At 39.9% G+C, this 18786-nt stretch overlaps 1 protein-coding gene across 1 annotated transcript in view; it reads left to right on the forward strand.

Moving 5' to 3' along the window:
* ppp1r17 (protein phosphatase 1 regulatory subunit 17) overlaps positions 1 to 3602 on the forward strand; it is a 44100-nt gene extending 40498 nt beyond the window's left edge. The window contains exon 4 of the mRNA XM_043689424.2: positions 3300 to 3602. Coding sequence (XP_043545359.1) covers positions 3300 to 3361 — 62 coding nt within the window. The 3' untranslated portion in view covers positions 3362 to 3602. The remainder of the gene's footprint in view (positions 1 to 3299) is intronic.
* The last annotated feature ends 15184 nt before the right edge of the window (positions 3603 to 18786 follow it).

An 18786-nucleotide genomic window follows, 5' to 3' on the forward strand; every position in this document is an offset into this window, starting at 1 on the left:
CAAGATACAACCTTTCTGCAAGAAATAAATTTAAAGCATTTTGTCAAATGGATACATGCCAACAATGTAGGAACAGCAATACAGTTCCAAATCAATGTGTGGTTTAGAGAGGAACTGGCAGCTCATGAAGTTCCTTTGCATTTGCTGCCCTTCCAGCTGGTGGAGTTCAGGAGTTGAGAGTAACCTTGACAAGTTATTGCAGTGCACCTTATAGCTGGCACACACTGCCACCAATGGAAAAGTGGCAAAGGGAAGTGAGCTTTGTAGGTGATGGATAAGGTGCTAAGCAAATAGGCTGCTTTCTCTTAGATGTTATTGAGTTTTTTTGAGAATTGTTGGAGCTTCTCCCATTCAGGTAAATGGAGAGAATTCATCACACTCCTGATGTGTGTCTTGTAGTTGGTGGACTATCTCAAGGGAGATAAACAGGAGGTTGGAAGAACACAGCAAGCCAGGAAGCATCACGAAGTAAAGAAGTCGATGTTTCAAGTCGAGACTCTTCATCAGCATTGGGGAGAGGGAAAGGAGCTCAGAAATAAATAGAGGGAGGGGTTGGCGCTGGGGGAAAGGTAGATAGGTTAGCAATAGGTGGACGCAGGTGGGGTTATTTGTGATAGGTCAGCGAGAAAGGTGGAGTGGATAGGTGGGAAGGAAGATGGGCAGGTGAGGTTGGGTCAAGGAGGTGGGGAGGAGAGTAAGGGCTTGACATGGGATGAGATTGGGGGTGGGATGATAGAGAAGCTAATGAGGCAGGAGGTGGAATGGAACAGAGTAGGTGTAGCTGGGAAGGGAGCCAGGGGGTGAAAAGGTTATTTGAAATTGGAGAACTCAATATTGAGTTCTCTGGGACTGTAGGCTGCCCAGGTGGAAGATAAGGTATTGTTCCTCCAATTTGTGGTCTGATTCACTGTGGTAATGGAGGAGGCCGAGGATGGACATACCAGAGAGGGAGTGGGAGGGGGAATTGAAATGAGCAGTGACCAGGAGGACAGGCTGACCATTTCAGGCCCAGCAAAGATGCTTGGTGACCCTAAATGATTGTTCCTTTATCGTGATTCCTCAACGGGGGAAACAAAATTTCAATATCTTCCCTGTCACGCCCCTTCACAATTTTGTATGTTTTAATCACATCATCTCTCATTCTTCTAAACTCCAAAGAATTTAAGTCCAATTCCTCAGCGTCTCATCACAGAACAATCCTGTCAATCCAGGGACCAGTCTAGTGTAACTTTGCTATGTTGCCTCCAAGACAAGTGTATCTTTTTTTAATTATAAAGAGCAAAAACACTTCCTGGTGTTGTCTTACCAAAGCCATGTACACTTGTAAAAATATTTATTTATCCTTCTGCTGAATTAAACATAAGAACATAAGAACTAGGAGCAGGAGTAGGTCATCTGGCCCTTCGAGCCTGCTCCGCCATTCAACAAGCTCATGGCTGATCTTTTGTAGCATCAGCTCCACTTACCTGCCCTCTCACCGTAACCCTTAGTTCCATTATTGTTTGAAAAATTATCTATCTTAGCTTTAAAAACATTTACTGAGGAAGACTCGACTACTTCATTGGACAGTTAATTCCATGGATTCACAATCCTCTGGGAGAAAAAGTTCCTTCTCAATTCAGACCTAAATCTGCTCCCCCTAATTTTGAGGCTATGCCCCCTTGTTCTAGTTTCACCTGCCAGTGGAAACATCCTCTCTACTTCTATCTCATCTATTGCCTTCAAAATTGTATGTGTTTCAAAAAGATACCCCCTTCATTCTTCTAAATTCCAATGAATATAATCCCAGTCTACTCAGTCTCTCATCATAAGCCAATTCCCTCAACTCTGGAATCAACCTAGTGAACCTCCTCTGCACCCCCTCTGGTGCCAGAACATCCTTTCTCAAGTAAGGAGAACAAACCTGCACACAGTACTCCGGTGTGGCCTCATCAGCACCTTGTACAGCTGTAACATAACCTCCCTAGTTTTAAACTCAATCCTTTCAGTAATGAAGGATAAAATTCAATTTGCTTTCTTAATTACCTATTGCACCTGCAGACCAATCTTCTGTGATGCATGAAAAGGACATCCAGGTGCCCCTGCACAGCAGTGTGCTGCAATTTCTTACCCTTCAAGTAATAGTCCCTTTTACTGTTATTACTACCAAAATAGTCACTTTCTTTCTGTACAAGGATGCTACTTACTAAACAGGCCTGACATGTTGATGTGATGATTCTAGTGCATAGCTAAAGATAGCGTACTTACTGATTTTGTGCACTGGTTTGCTTTTAGTCTGCACTACTGGTTAGTAATATTGTGATAAAGGGAGCCAAATGTCAGTCCACAGCCTCTGCATTGATGTGGCCTCAAACATGCTTCCTCATAGTAACACATGGAGACCACGTGCCATTTGGTTACTATGTGCACAAGATGCTGAAATAGGGAGCAAAACCATTCTGCAGGATAATGGATCCTTTCTGGACGTGTAAGGTATCTCTACACAACTGTTGTTCACTACTACTAGAATATAGCCATCAAGTCCAAAAATGTCCTGTGTATGACAGTAATAAGTATTGTGCTATCTGTATTTGAAAGCCAGTTATGATGCTTGGTATGAATATTGGTGGCATGTCAAAAATTGGTGGATGATATCAAATAGCATGTTCCTTCAGCTGCTCACAGCAAGGAAGGTACTAACTGTACTCAACCAGACCAAACTTGCAAAATACATGACAAAGTGTCCAAAATCAGATGTGATTCCATAATTGGACATGCTTTTACTAAATCATCCTAACTGAATGAAATCTTAAGCTGCTGACCAATTCAGGGTTGTCTATCTGGTTCAGAGGATTTGAACTAGCATGTACATATATTAATACAAAGGGACCTCTTCTTTTCATATCAAAAGTACATGGACACACACTGTGCCTGTTCCAATTCAATAAAATAGGTGCTGGCTATCCTCTGATACGTTTCTCAAGGCAATGCCTTGAGCAATCAAGGTCAACCTGTCTTGTTTAATGTGTAAACAAAACTTGACAGCTAAATGTCAGTCATCATTAATTGGTACATGCTTCATGGCAGTGCGTCTATCAATCAGAATCCACTTGTCAACCAATGAGCACCGTCCTCTCATATTGAATAAATGTTGATTTTTCTTTGTATGTATATTTCTTGTGATTTGTCCTGATGTGTGCAAGGTGAACAGCTTCAATAAGATGAGTCTTTTTCTAGCAATACGCATTTTTAAAAATTTCACTTGGCCTTACGTCAGGATGGTTCTAATAGCTTTACATTGTTTTATGTCTTCATTCCAGGTGTAAAATTAATGAAAAAGGAGAAGCGGGCAGTATTTGCAGAAGATGATGAAAAGGACTGAGAAAAATTAAGTAATTAACCATTCCACAGTAACAAAGAGTCATTGGGGTTCCCTTGTGCTGATATCCTTATGTGTGTTTGTTTTCTTTTCCTGCATTACTAAATATTGTTCATATAAATCGTGATAAACTTTGTTGAATTCAATTAGAAAATTATCTGTCATTGGCATAGTCAGCTCAAGATTACTGTTACATTACCATTTCCTGTACTAATCATTAGATTAAAGAAGACTCTGTAAAGCCTGGAAGATTAAGTCAGTCATTTAACACATCAAAATGGGCAGAAGTTCAAAATCTCTTGTCAATTTCAATAATCATATTATAATGGTTTATACTAGATTAACTATGTCTTCAATTCCTTTGTTGTTGATAAGACTCTGTCCTTAAAAGAAAACTGAGCATTAAAGAGACCAGCTTTATCCAAGTATTCATGTATATTACATTAGTTTATCCAGGAGCTGTCTCTTCTACTTTATTCAGCATTGAAAATATGACTTAAATCAGTCAGCCAGGTACTCTGGTTTGATGATTATAATTTTTCAGACACATTTTAAAATTTTGAAAAAAAAACTGTACATTTGCCAGAACTCTCTGAAACTTCTTAAAGCCTTTGAAAAAGATGAGTCACATGGTTGGATATCTAGTCAGGCAATTTTGAAGAATCCGTTGCACTGATATCTTGGGTGCTTACTTAGTTATGTAATATGATCTTATTATGAATGTAGGGCTGAGTTCCAAGCCTTGCCAATAGTCTTAGGTCAGCAGGAGTTACTGGCATAGCTGTGACTGGACTGTGGGCTTTGTTTTATGAATAGGTATGTGAGCAGACAATAAGATTAAATATTTTGAAGAGATTGTCTTAATTTTGACAGGTTAATTAGTGATATAAATAAGGGCAATTTCAATGCTTCTGCTTTGATTGGTAGTGTCATGAGCTTCATAAGGGGTATTTTCTTTTCAAGAGAAGTTTCTACAGTATTTTAAAGACTACCCAGTGTTATTATATGTCTCAATGAGTTCTGTGCATGGAATATTTCTTCTTTTTTTTCATGGGATGTGGGGATTGCTGGGAAAACCAGTATGTATTTTCAATGGCTAATTGGGCTAAGTGTCTTATTAAGGACATTTCAGATTGTACCAAGGAAGTTGATTTGGCTCATGCTGATCTGACGTTTTTGCTGTTAAAAATGAAACCTTTTTTTTTGCTGCTTCCATGAGCTGATGAAGGTTTGTGTTTGGTTTCCCAAAGAACTGCAAAATCATCTGTGATATTGAATTAACCTGGTGCATTCTTGACCATATCATTCGAATGTTGATAGAATATATCTTTGCTATTTGGATGATCCATTATAGCCATGCTGAGAAAACAGTATCTCTAGAAAGGTGTTCCAAAAACTACCTGTTCCTGAGACTCTTGGGAAAAGTGTCCTGACGAATATTTATTCTTGGCATCAACCTTGGTAAACTGCTTCACACCTTCCAGGGTAGCAAACCTAAGTGGGGCATCTTTTTTTAGTGCAATGTCCAGTTGTCTTGCATGTGAAGATGCACATGGAGTACCATCTTTCTTCAAAACATAACAGCTAGAGCCTCCCTATTAAGTTTGACTTTGTAGATGATGCTGTCTTGTACCATTGAATCCCAATCCAGCTTGTGCATTTCCTAAATGTGAACACTATACTTACAACAAGAGTCAATGGATATTATTGTTCAGATGTAAATAACATTGCCTTTAAATTTTAGTCCAATGCCCTCTTATAAAACATAATTTATAAGTGTCACAAAAGTATTGAACAATATTTGGAAGATAAGGCTTATCACACCTCATACATGCCTGGAGAGTTTGCTGTTCTCATTGAGGGCTGTAATATTAGTTACAGAGTCACGCACTTGTCGATGATGCTGGCCTGTTACAACTGCTTCAAACTTGTGTTGTCCTTCTAGAAGTGTGCTGATGGTGAAGTCTTTTAGGTGTGTCCAGAAGTACCTTTTAGAAAGATTTGATAATCATAGAAACAATGACCAGTTCGAACAGCCTTGCAACTAAGTTAGGTTCAAAGAAATAATGCTCTATATCTTTGCATCAACATCTGCCGATGATTTGGTCATTATTTTTACATGGCTGTTAGTAGTATGAAATGAACTCAACCTTGCGAATCCTGAAATTGAGATCAGAGTGGTGCTGGAAAAGCACAGGTCAGGCAGCATCTGAGGATCAGGAAAATTGACATTTCGGGCAAAAGCCCTTCATCAGGAATTCCTGATGAAGGGCTTTTGCCCGAAACATCAATTCTCCTGCTCTTCGGATGCTGCCTGACGTGCTGTGCTTTTCCAGCACCACTCTGATCTAAACTCTGGTTTCCAGCATCTGCAGTCCCCATTTTTGCCCAATCCTAAAATTGACCCTGTCCTGAAGGTGATGGATCTTGGAAAATATTACTTGGGTCTTTGGAATCATTATTTGAAATATTGGAGAATTTAATTATTTACAATTTTTCAGGCCAGGACGTTAAAAGGTTTGAGAGCCTAATTTTCTTTATTTATGATCTGTTGGTCTTTAAAGTGAATCTTCATTCTTTCCTTGAAAAAATTGAAATTCAGACAGAATGTCATTGCAAGATTCCATGATCAAGGGGTACCAAAGAACCCAAAGTTTTGATACAGCCTTACTGGACCAAGTCGGGTAGATCATGGACAGCTAGAGGCATTGGGGTCAAATTTGTTGTATTTTGTGAAGCCAACATAATCAGCAATTGCATTAGATGGTGACTAGCGCTACAGGACGTTTTGTTTATTGTGGAGACAGATTAAAACTCAGAGGCCTTATGTAATCCAGGCAAAATCTTTGATATCCTAGTAGCTACCAATTAAGAACAAGCTTATTTTGTCCATCATTGTCTCTATTGGCATTTGATGCGAATAATTTTATAATTTAATAACTCCTGCATCACCAGAATCTGTTATATATTGGGAGGAACTTGTAAAGAGAAACAGACACCAAAATAGCCATATCATAATGTTTAATGACATCATCGTGCACTGGACATGTTGTTAACAAGAATACATGGAAAGGGAAATCAATATAATGAAGTATTTACAGGTATAGAAATTTCAAAAGTAAATTTGAAAAGTCTGTGAATATTCATAATTGACAAAATAACAAGTTTTCTCTCTCCATACTGTATCCATAAATCAAGTCCAACAATTGTTTATTATTCTTTGTGTTTAGTTTGCTGTAAACTGCACTTAAATAGGTAGGTGAGGCGGGCAAGTGATTCTTTGGGAGGGAGGTTTCACAGTGGCTACCATTATTGCTCCACTTCAGGCGGGATGAATCTCAAGGGAATTTATTACTCATTTCTCCAAATCTAAATACTCTGGTTTCATTCAGTGCTGTTGGGAATTGAAGATAAAGGTAAGTCATCTCAGAATCAGGTCACCATCTTTTCACCCAATCTTTTCATTAATATATTACACAACGTATTTCTTTACAGGAATAGTCAAAGCTCATTCAATTTCTACCTATATAGATGATGGCAATTACAGGCAAATTCACACAATCAGATATGAATACAGACTTTTCCAACATTGAGATTTTGTCTTCTTTTATGTTTGAAGGATTGCTTGTGGATAGCTGTTTTATCTTTAATCTTAATCCTCATGGTTTTTCAGTGGCGAATGTAAGGAATTTTTACGTTATTTACCTAAACATATCTCCTTTTTCACCCATCTATGATTTGATGAAGTATTTCTGTATAAAACCTCAGTACCTCAATCATGATCTAGATATCTATTAATTTCTCCTATATTTGTCATTGTATGTATTTATGGGAGTGATGGTGGTGTAGTGGTAATGACATTGGACTAGTAATTCAGAAGCCTAAGTTAATGCTGTGGAAGTATGGGTTTAAAGCCCATTGTGACATTTGGTAGAATAGAAATTGTGTTAATAAATTTGGGAAAAAACACTAGTGCCTGTAATGACGACTATAACATCTGTCATCAGTTATTGCAAAAACTCACCTCGTTCACTAAGAGGGACTTCTACTATTCTTATGTAAGTGACTCAAACCAAAGCAATGTGGTTAACTCTTAACTAATTCAACTGCAAGCCGATCAACGTATGAGCAATAAGTGATTGCCTTGCCAGCAATGTCCACATCACATGAATCATACACTTGATTTGAATTTTACTTTCTCACTAGAGGGATTTAAGCATTGGTACCTTCAATGTTAAGTACTCTTCTCAACACATGAAATAAACTTTGATGTAAAAAATTAAAGCATGCAGAGGACATGGGTGTGGTAACTGAAGAGGACAGAGTGAGGTTAACGGATTAGATAGACTTGTCAGATAAGATTTAATGTAGATAAATATGACATGTTGGAGTTGGGAAATGGGAAAAAAGAGCATAAAGAAGATGTGGAGAAGCAACACTGAGGGTTACAGATGTACAAATATTTAAAGAAAGGATGAGCACAAAGTCTGGATTATGAACAGTATTGGAAGCAACATTAACATAAAAGCAAAAGTGCTATGAGAAATCTGAAGTGAAAATAATAAAATGCTGGCACCATTTAACAAATGAGGCAAATACAAAAATATCTTTCTCATTTAGAAAAAAGTTATAAGAAATAAAAACAAAGTAACATGAAAATGAAGTGGAGTAATGATTAATAAATGGTGTAATCATTCAAAAGTGTGAAAAAATAGCATCAGGACAAACGGGCAGGTTAGGGTTTGCTGCCCAGTTAAGAGTACCACTCACTAAAGCACATAGTATGAGGAATGAAATAAATCCACAGTTAAATGGAGATGATGTAGTTCTCAACATATTTTTCAGACAAAAGAGAGGTTTGTCTTGAAAGCGTTGGTGTTACAAATCATTGCTCTTCCTGAGAATATATTAATGAATTAGCTCTTCATGCACAAGGCCTGCAGGTGATATGAAGCATTGAAAGCATTGAGGAAGCATCCAGTGAGGATATTGAGGAACTTAAAATGGGTATAGGGAAGTTGTTGGAATGGATTACATAATTGACAGATGAAATTTAATGTCAAGAAATGTAAAGTGATTCATTTTAGTAAGAAGTATATAAAGTGACATTATAAAACAAAGTGTGCAATTCTAAAGGAGTTACAAGAGCAGAGGGACCTGGATACATGCATACATTTCTGAAGATAGTGTACAGGTTAAGAACATAATTAATAACACATTCAGCATCCTGGGTTTATCAATAGGGACATGAGGGAGCAAAGCAAGGAAGTTATCATAAATTATGATGGCATTAGAAATTGGAATGCACTGCCTGTGAGAGTGGTGACAGCGCAAGGCATTCAATATACAATTGGATTGTTATTTGAAAAGGAATTGTGTGAGAGTTACAGGGAGAAGATGGCAGAGTAGCATTCGGTCAATTGGTCATATGGAGAACCAGCTTAGACATAATGGACTTAATGGTCTCTGTCTTTTCTGCAACATTGCTGTCCTGGAATTGAGACCTGGCTACAAGCTGGATGTGACTGGAACATGAATATTTCAGGTTTTGTGGTATTTCAAACAGACAAGGGTATTGAAATAAGATATAAGATAATATTAACAAAACAACATTAAAAATATTCACATACACCCTCTTAAGGATGTTCACATCTTCATATAATGTAGTCAGCAGAACTAGATGCAATATTATGTTGTGATTAAATCAAACTTTTATAAAAGTTCAACATGACTTCTTTGATTTCATACTCAGTGCTTCTATTTATCAAGTTAAAAACTCCACAAGTGATTTTTTACTCTACTCTCTCAATTTGTCCTGTCACATTGAAACATCTATGCAACTACATTCCCAGGTTCTTCCGTGCCTACACACTGTATATAATTAGTTCTCTTATATGAATATTGCCTTTTCCTATCCCTGTGTTTATCCACTTTTTTACATAAAATAACATCCACCACTAATCTATTCATTTTGTCAGTCTATCTATGTCCTGTTGCAATTGATTAGTGTTTGTTTGGTAACATCAGTGCAGTGATTCTAACGAGGTCAGTCAGGTGGACCTCATAAAATATGATTCCCCCGATTGGGGCTGTTCATTTAGTCCAATGTGGAATTATTTCTGTGGTGACAAGAATGGGATTTTAGCACCAGATCAGGTTCCTCCAACTCTGCTTCTGATATGGGCAGCGTGTAATGCACAGTAGATCACCTCTTGTGCATGGAGTGTCTCAGACGAAATTCATTCTCTTCCTCAGGCGGTAAAGACGTCGAGGTGGTGACATAAGACCACAAGACAATGGAGAAGAAATTAGGCCATTCAGCCCATTGAGTCTTCTCCACCATTCAATCATGGTTGATAAATTTCTCAACCCCATTCTCCGCTTTCTCCTTGTAACTGTTGATCCCCTTGATACTCAAGAACCTATCTATCTCAGTCTTAAATATACTCAATAACCTGGCCTCCACAGCCTTCTGTGGTAATGAATTCCATAGATTCACCAGTCTCTGGCTGAAGAAGTTTGTCCTTAACTCCATTCTAAAAGGTCTTCCCTTTACTCTAAAGGTGTGCCCTTGGGTCCTTGTCTCGCCTACCAATGGAAACATCTTCCCAACATCTACTCTGTCCAGGCAACTCAGTATTCTGTATGTTTCAATTAGATCCCTCCTCAACCTTCTAAACTTCATTGAGCATAAACTCAGAGTCCTCAAACATTCCTCATATGTTAAGCTTTTCATTCCTGGGACCATTCTCGTTAACCTCCTCTGATCAGACTCCACGGCCAGTGCATCGTATCTGAGATTTGGTGCCCAAAACTGCACACAATACTCCAAATGTGGTCTGACCAGAAATAAATTTTGAGAGCCTCAGAAGTACATCCATGCTTTTATATTCAAGTCCTCTCAAAATAAATGCCATCGTTGCATTTGACTTCCCAACTACTGACTCAACCTGAAAGTTTACCTTGAGAGAATCCTGGACTAGAACTCCCAAGTCTCTTTGCACTTTAAATTCTGAATTTTCTCCCCAGTTAGAAAATAGTCCACACCTCTATTCTTCCTACCCCAGTGCATGACCTCATACTTGCCCACGTTATACTCCATCTTCCACTTCTTTTCCCATTCTCCTAACCTGTCCAAATTCTTCAACAGCCTCCTCAATGCTACCTGTTCCTCTCCCTATTTTTGTATCATCTGCAAATTTAGTCAGAATGCTCTCAGTTCCTTCATCTAGATCAATAATTTATAAAGTGAAAGGTTGTGGTCCCAACACTGAACCTTGTGGAACACCATTGTCACTGGCTACGATCCTGAGAAGGACTCTTTTATCCTTAATCTCTGCTTTCTGCCAGACAGCCAGGCTTCTATCCATGCTAGCACCTTGCCTCTGACACCATGGGCCCTTTTCTTACTCAGCAGCCTCCTGTGCAGCACCTTGTCAAAGGCCTTCTTGACGGCCAGATAGATAACATTCATTGGCTCTCCTTAGTCCAACCTGCTCATTACTTCTTCAAAGAATTCTGGCAGATTTATCAGGCATGACCTCCCCTTGATGAAATCATGCTAACTTTACCCTATTTTACCATACACTTCCAAGTATTCAGAAATCTCTTCCTTCACAATGGATTCTAGGATTTTAACCACGACTGAATTCTGGGTAATCCAAGATGGAGGACGGGAAAAAATTCTGGCTGTAACAGCTGCTCCTTTTTTGAGGTATTTTCGGTGCTGGAGGTGATTTCCTTGAATTCCAGGAGCAGCAATTACTGTTTTATATGCTGTTGCATTGTTTTGGAACTTTGGAAAAAAAGAGTCAAAACAACAGCAGTTTTAAAAGGGAGAAGAACAGACAAAGGAAGTACATGGTGTGGTCATTGCAAGAGAGAGAGAAAGAGAACCTACACAGTTACTGCCTTTGCTGTTTTTTAATTCATGTATCGCTGGATATCGGAGTGCATCTGGGAAAATTAACAAACAGTGAAATTCACAACTGATCTTGGAGAACTGTTGGGCGAAGTTCACAGCACAGAATCAGATAAGTTAATCATTGTTTTAAGAGTGGCTGACTGAGAATCTGCAGTAGGGAGTAGAGTGGGTTCTTTCTTGATTATATGTTTTTGGAGATATGTCTCTTGATTAAACTTAAAATATAAGACATAACTATTAATTTAACCTGGGGCAGTGACTGTAGAGGAATAAGACGGTGATATTTTCTGGTTCTGTAGATTGTGAAGGAGCAAAAATGGCCTTTAATAGAGTGATATGTACTTCTTGTCTGATGTGGGAGTTTAAAGAGAGTTTAAGGGTCACTGCGGATTGGCTGCGAATCTTATCAGATTGAATGGATTGGTTGGAGAGACACTTAGAAGCAATGAGGAATTTGCAACAGCAACAGTATGTGATTGTTGGCAGTTATAGGAAGGGGGGAAAGTCTCAGATACAGTCACATAGATGGGTTAACTCCAGGAAGGGTAAGAGAGGTAGGCAGCTGGTGCAGGAGTCTTTTGTGGATATACCCATTTCAAACAGGTATGCTGTTTTGGAAAATGTAGGGGGTGATGGATTCTCAGGGGAACGTAGCACGAACAACAAAGTTTCTGGTATTGAGACAGGATCTAATGTAATGAGGGGTACGTCGGGTTCCAAGAGATCAATTGTGTTAGGGGACTCTCTAGTCTGAGGTACAGACAGACATATCCGTGGCTAGCAACGAAAAAGCAGAATGTTTTGTTGCTTCCCTGGTGCCAGGATCAAGGATGTCTCAGATAGGGGGCAGAATGTTCTCATGGGGGAGAGGGGTCAGCAAAAGGTCATTGTTAACATTGGAACCAACAACATAGGAGGGGAGAGTACAGAGAGCTGGGCAGAAATTTAAAAAGGAGGTCCTCGAGAGTAGTAATATCTGGATTACTCCCAGTGCTATGAGCTAGTGATGGCAGAAATAGGAGGATAGAGCAGATGAATGCATGGCTGAGGAGCTGATGTATGGAGGAAGGATTCACATCTTTGGATCATTGGAATCTCTTTTGGGTAGTTGTAACCTGTACAAGAAGGACAGATTGCACCTAAAATGGAAGGGGACTAATATACTGGCAGGGAAATTTGCTAGAGCTGCTTGGGAGGATTTAAACTCGTAAGGGACCCAGGGAGATAGTGAGGAAGGGGGGGGGGGAGGGTGGGACCCAGAGAGATAGTGAGGAAAGAGATCAAATTGAGACTGGTACAGTTGAGAACAGAAGCGAGTCAAACAGTCAGGACAGGCAGGGACAAGGTAGGGCAAATAAATTAAACTGCATTTATTTCAATGCAAGGGGCCTGATAGGGAAGGCAGATGAACTCAGGGCATGGTTAGGAACATGGGACTGGGATATCATAACAATTATCAAAACATGGCTCAGGGATGGGCAGGATTGGCAGCTTAATGTTTCAGGATACAAATGCTACAGGAAGGATAGAAAGGGAGGCAAGAGAGGAGGGGGAGTGGCATTTTTGATAAGGCATAGCATTACAGCTGTGCTGAGGGAGGATAATCCCAGAAATACATCCAGGGAAGATATTTGGGTGGAACTGAGAAATATGAAAGGGATGATCACTTTATTGGGATTGTATTATAGACCCTCTAATAGTCAGAGGGAAATTGAGAAACAAACTTGTATGGAGGTCTCAGCTATCTGTAAGAATAATAGGGTGGTTATGGTAGGGGATTTTAACTTTCCAAACATTGACTGGGACTGCCATAGTGTTAAGGGTTTAGATGAAGAGGAATTTGTTAAGTGTGTGCAAGACAATTTTCTGATTCAGAATCTGGATGTACCTAGTAGAGAAGGTGCAAAACTTGACCTACTCTTGGGAAATAAGGCAGGGCAGGTGACTGAGGTGTCAGTGAGGGAGCACTTTGGGGCCAGCGATGATAGTTCTATTAGATTTAAAATAATGATGGAAAAGGATAGACCAGATCTAAAAGTTGAAGTTCTAAATTGGAGAAAGGCCAATTTTGACGGTATTAGTCAAGAACTTTCGAAAGCTGATTGGGGGCAGATATTCGCAGGTAAGAGGACGGCTGGAAAATGGGAAACTTCAGAAATGGGATAACGAGAATCCAGAGAGAATATATTCCTGTTAGGGTGAAAGGAAAGGCTAGTAGGTTTAGGGAATGCTGGATGACTAAAGAAATTGAGAGTTTGGTTAAGAAAAAGAAGGAAGCATATGTCAGGTATAGTCAGGAGAGATCGAGTGAATCCTTAGAAGAGTGTAAAGGAAGTAGGAGTATACTTAAGAGGGAAATCAGGAGGGCAAAGAGGGGACATGAAATAGCTTTGGCAAATAGAATTAAGGAAAATCCAAAGGGTTTTTACAAATACGTTAAGGACAAAAAAGTAACTAGGAAGAGAATAGGGTCCCTCAAAGATCGGGCTTTTGCCCGAAACGTCGATTTTGAAGTTCCTTGGATGCTGCCTGAACTGCTGTGCTCTTCTAACACCACTAATCCAGTATCTGGTTTCCAGCATCTGCAGTCATTGTTTTTACCCCCTCAAAGATCAGCAAGGCGGCCTTTGTGTGGAGCCGCAGAAAATGGGGGAGATACTAAATGAGTATTTTGTATCAGTATTTACTGTGGAAAAGGATATGGAAGATATAGACTGTAGGGAAATAGATGGTGACATCTTGCAAAATGTCCAGATTACAGAGGAGGAAGTGCTGGATGTGTTGAAACGGGTAAATGTGGATAAACCCCCAGGACCTGATCAGGTGTACCCAAGAACTCTGTAGGAAGCTAGAGAAGTGATTGCTGGGCCTCTAGCTGAGATATTTGTATTACCTATAGTCACAGGTGTGGTGCCGGAAGACTGGAGGTTGGCTAACGTGGTGCCACTGTTTAAGAAGGGTGGTAAGGACAAGCCAGGGAACTATAGACCAGTGAGCCTGACCTCGGTGGTGGGCAAGTTGTTGGAGGGAATCCTGAGGGACAGGATGCACATGTATTTGGAAAGGCAATGACTGATTAGGGATAGTCAACATGGATATGTGCGTGGGAAATCATGTCTCACAAACTTGATTGAGTTTTTTGAGGAAGTAACAAAGAAGATTGATGAGGGTAGTGTGGTAGATGTGATCTATATGGACTTCAGCAAGGTGTTTGACACGGTTCCCCATGGTAGACTGATTAGCAAGGTTAGATCTCACGGAATATAGGGAGAACTCGCCATTTGGATACAGAACTGGCTCAAAGATAGAAGACAGAGGGTGGTGGTGGAGAGTTGTTTTTCAGACTGGAGGCCTGTGACCAGTGGAGTGCCACAAGGATCGGTGCTGCGTCCTCTACTTTTTGTCATTTATATAAATGATTTGGATGCAAGCATAAGAGGTATAGCTAGTAAGTTTGCAGATGACACCAAAATTGGAGGTGTAGTGGACAGCGAAGAGGATTACCTCAGATTACAGCAGGGTCTTGATCAGATGTGCTGAGAATTGGCAGATGGAATTTAATTCAGATAAATGCGAGGTGCTGCATTTTGGAAAAGCAAGTCTTAGCAGGACTTATACACTTAATGGTAAGGTCCTAGGGAGTGTTGCTGAACAAAGAGACCTTGGAGTACAGGTTCATAGCTCCTTGAAAGTGGAGTCGCAGGTAGCTAGGATAGTGAAGAAGGTGTTTGGTATGCTTTCCTTTATTGGTCAGAGTATTGAGTACAGGAGTTGGGAGGTCATGTTGCAGCTGTACAGGACATTGGTTGGGCCATGTTGGAATATTGCATGCAATTCTGGTCTCCTTCCTATCGGAAAGATGTTGTGAAACTTGAGAGGGTTCAGAAAAGATTTACAAGGATGTTGCCAGGGTTGGAAGATTTGAGCAATGGGGAGAGGCTGAACAGGCTGGGGCTGTTTTCCCTGGAGCATTGGAGGCTGAGGGGTGACCTTATAGAGGTTTACAAAATTATGAGGGGCATGGATAGGGTAAATAGGCAAAGTCTTTTCCCTAGGGTCGGGAGGTCCAGCACTAGAGGGCATAGGTTTAGGGTGAGAGAGGAAAGATAAAAAAGAGACCTAAGGGGCACCTTTTTCACACAGAGGGTGGTACGTGTATGGAATAAGCTGCCAGAGGAAGTGGTGGAGGCTGGTACAATTGCAACATTTAAGAGACATTTGGATTGGTATATGAATAGAAAGGGTTTGGAGGGTTATTGGCTGGGTGCTGGCAGATAGGATTTGATTGAGTTGGGATATCTGGTCGGCATGGACGGGTTGGACCGAAGGGTCTGTTTCCATGCTGTACATTTCTATGACTCTGAGGTTAGGCTAATTTGTAATCTTCCATAATTTTCTGTCTTTTGCCTTACTTCCCTTTTAAACAAGGGTGTCACGTTAGCGATTTTCCAGTCTTCTGGGACCCTTCCTAATTCTAGGGATTCCTGAAGACATTTGCTGTGTCCATCTCAGATTCAATGCTTGACTGAGGGAGAGAAACCACAGGTTCCAGAAGTCAGAAAGATAGACAAGGAGCTTAGTACATTTTGCTCCCTCAGCTTTCATATGGTTCATCTACTTTTTCCGGATTATCACACCTCCATGAACTTTATATGTCACCTGACCTGTCGTTGACCATGCTTCTTGTGCATGCAGGGCCATTCCCATGGTTCCTACATTCAAACTTCGTCCCCTGAAGTAAACTCTCTCTTGCTTAGCAAAGTCTTGCGTCCAGCATTGGGGTTGCTCATAGTGTTTCAATCAGTAAGTTTTGTAGTTTTACTTTATGTTCTAATATCCAATTATATATAACTGTGCCCCAATCACTAACCTTAGGGAATTTCACTGTCTAAAATCTCTCACTCTGAAAAATCAGTTAGTATTTTTTTGCCAAGTTTCAGTCTGAATCTTGTTTTTATGACTTTGCTTCGGTACAGATTTGTTCATTATTCTACCATCAACTCTTACCCTTGACTAATGTTTCATTTATATACTACAATGCAAAAATCACTTACTATGCCTTTTGTTGCATGACATCAAATTCTCTACGTTATCCCATATCCCAAAGTGAAAAAAAAAAGCACCAGGAAAACAGTAATACTTGGAAGTGAATATGTTGGTCATACTGGCGTCCATTTCAAAGTACACGAGTCTGGTTGGATCAGTATGTCTCAGATACCAGTTTTATTGTTTTTCCTTCTGTTTGTCCTTTTGTTCTTTCATCCTTTCCCAACCCTTTCAATGACATAAAAGTCACATTTCTACCTGCCTTCGGTTCTGAAGATGTCATATTAATTTAAATTGATAACTATTGTTTTTCCTCCACAGATAATGCCTGAATTGCTGAGTATTTCCAACACTTATTTTAATTCAGATTGCCAGCATCTGCAGTATTTTGCTTTAATTTATCATAACTTGCTTCTTTCTGGCATTCAGTCAATTATTTTTCGAATACTGATTCCATTTGATTTTATTAAACCACCTTTTGTTTGGTACTTTGACAAATGTTTCTTGAAATCAATATAGACAACATCCATTGCTTTCCATTCATCAATATTCTCTGTTGCCTACATCAAAAAATTAATTACATTAGTCAAGAATTATCTATTTTTTACAAATCCATGTTGGTTTGCCTTAATTAACATAAACTTTTCCAAGTGCCTGTTGACTTATTTTCCCTGATTTTTGATTCTAAAATCTGAACTACCATTAACGTTAAACTAACTTAACAGAAGAGTTCAGTCAAGTTGAGCGAACAGTAGACACTTTATAGTAGAACTGGTACAACAAAATAAAAAGGTATTATAGGGAGTTCTCTACGTATCTCCTGAAGGCAGAGGTGAGGGCGGGGGATATAAAAACAGGAACATCAAAGAAGTCTGTTGCAAAAGCAAAATGATAATAGGAGACTTTAAATTTCACACAGTTTGGAGGAGTAGAACACCTTATGTCCCATTTTCTTCTGTCCATTACTGCAGTTCCCTGGAATGGTGTACTTGTCAACACACTTAAGCAATGCACCCGAATCCAGAAGGCTGTTCACATTTATGTCCCTTTGCCTGTGGTGACCTGAGTAGGTGTCAGTTTTTGCTTGAAGCCTTGTGAGCCCTGGCTCAGTGTAGGATGCTTGTCTCTGGCTGCAGCACACTGAGGCAATGGCGCCAAACACAGAGGGGCAGGTGAGAGTCTGTTCCAAGCATAAGTGCCCAGAAAGGTGCTCCCAATGGCAGCAGTTCCAGCTGATCTGCCAGCTTGAGGCCCATTTGGTCCTCCTTGCTTTTCTGAGAGGACTACATAGTTGCAAAAATTCCAGGCACATTGCCCCTCTCACTTTGACTTCAACACTGAAGAAGGCACTAGGCTGTCGACCAGAATATACACCCAGTACCCAATCTGTGAGTAGGAACACAGCAACAGGAATAGGCCGTTCAGTCTGTCAATCCTTTTCACCTTTCAATAAAATCATGGCTGATCGAACACTTCAATAACTTTCATCCACATTACCCACATAACACTTTACACCATTGATAATCAAAACATTATCAACCTTTACTGAGCTTCAACAGCCCTTTGGGGTTTGTTAACCATTTTCCAAGCTTTTAAAAAAAACTCTTCATTTTCGTCCAAAATTGCAACTTCATTAATTTTTAAATTATGACCCTTGGTTCTAGACTCCCCAACCAGGGGAAACATCTTACTAGCATCAACCCTGCCCATCCCTTTCAGTATTTTGCAGGTTTTAATCACACCAAGTCTCATTCTTTGTCCCGGTTTGCCCAATCTCTCTTCATTACAGTCCTGCCATCCTAGGAACTAGTCTGGTGAACCTCCATTCAACTCACTCAAGAGCAATCATATATTTCCTGAGGTAAGGAGACCAAACTGCACATTGTACTGACCAGGTGAGTTCTGACCAAATTCATTTGTAAAGCAAGTCTTCATTACTCCTGAACTAAAATCCTCTTGTAATAAAGGCCAGCATTTCAATAGCCTTCCTATAGCTTGTTGGACCTGCATATTAGCCTTCCATGACATACTGATAAGGACACCATGGCCCTTTTGTACATCTACGTTTCCAAAGTCCATAATCCTTAAAGCATTAGCAAATCTCCCTCCAAGGATATTGATCCTGGTCGTGTTAAAATGTAACTCATCCAGCTTGTACAGATCCTACTGCTCCAAATCTGGTTCCACTGCCTCAGAAATCTGACCCTCTCCTCCTACTTTAGTTTTCCAGCAACATATTCTATCAATTAATCTCACTGTTTTAACACTTACTAGCACACAGAACTGGGAGTGATCCTAAGATTACCACTCTTGAAGCCCTTACCATCTCCCTGAATTCTGCTTTCAGGCCTTTATCCCTCTTTCTATCTTTTTTGATGGTATCAATGTGGACCACAACTTCTGGCTGATCCCTCTCCCAGAGTCCTGCAGGTGACCTGTGACATTTTTGATGCTGGGA

This window comes from Chiloscyllium plagiosum, unplaced genomic scaffold, assembly GCF_037043375.1.
Source record: "Chiloscyllium plagiosum isolate Xiang-an unplaced genomic scaffold, Cpla_swu_hap1 HiC_scaffold_4, whole genome shotgun sequence".
Lineage (NCBI taxonomy): Eukaryota > Metazoa > Chordata > Chondrichthyes > Orectolobiformes > Hemiscylliidae > Chiloscyllium > Chiloscyllium plagiosum.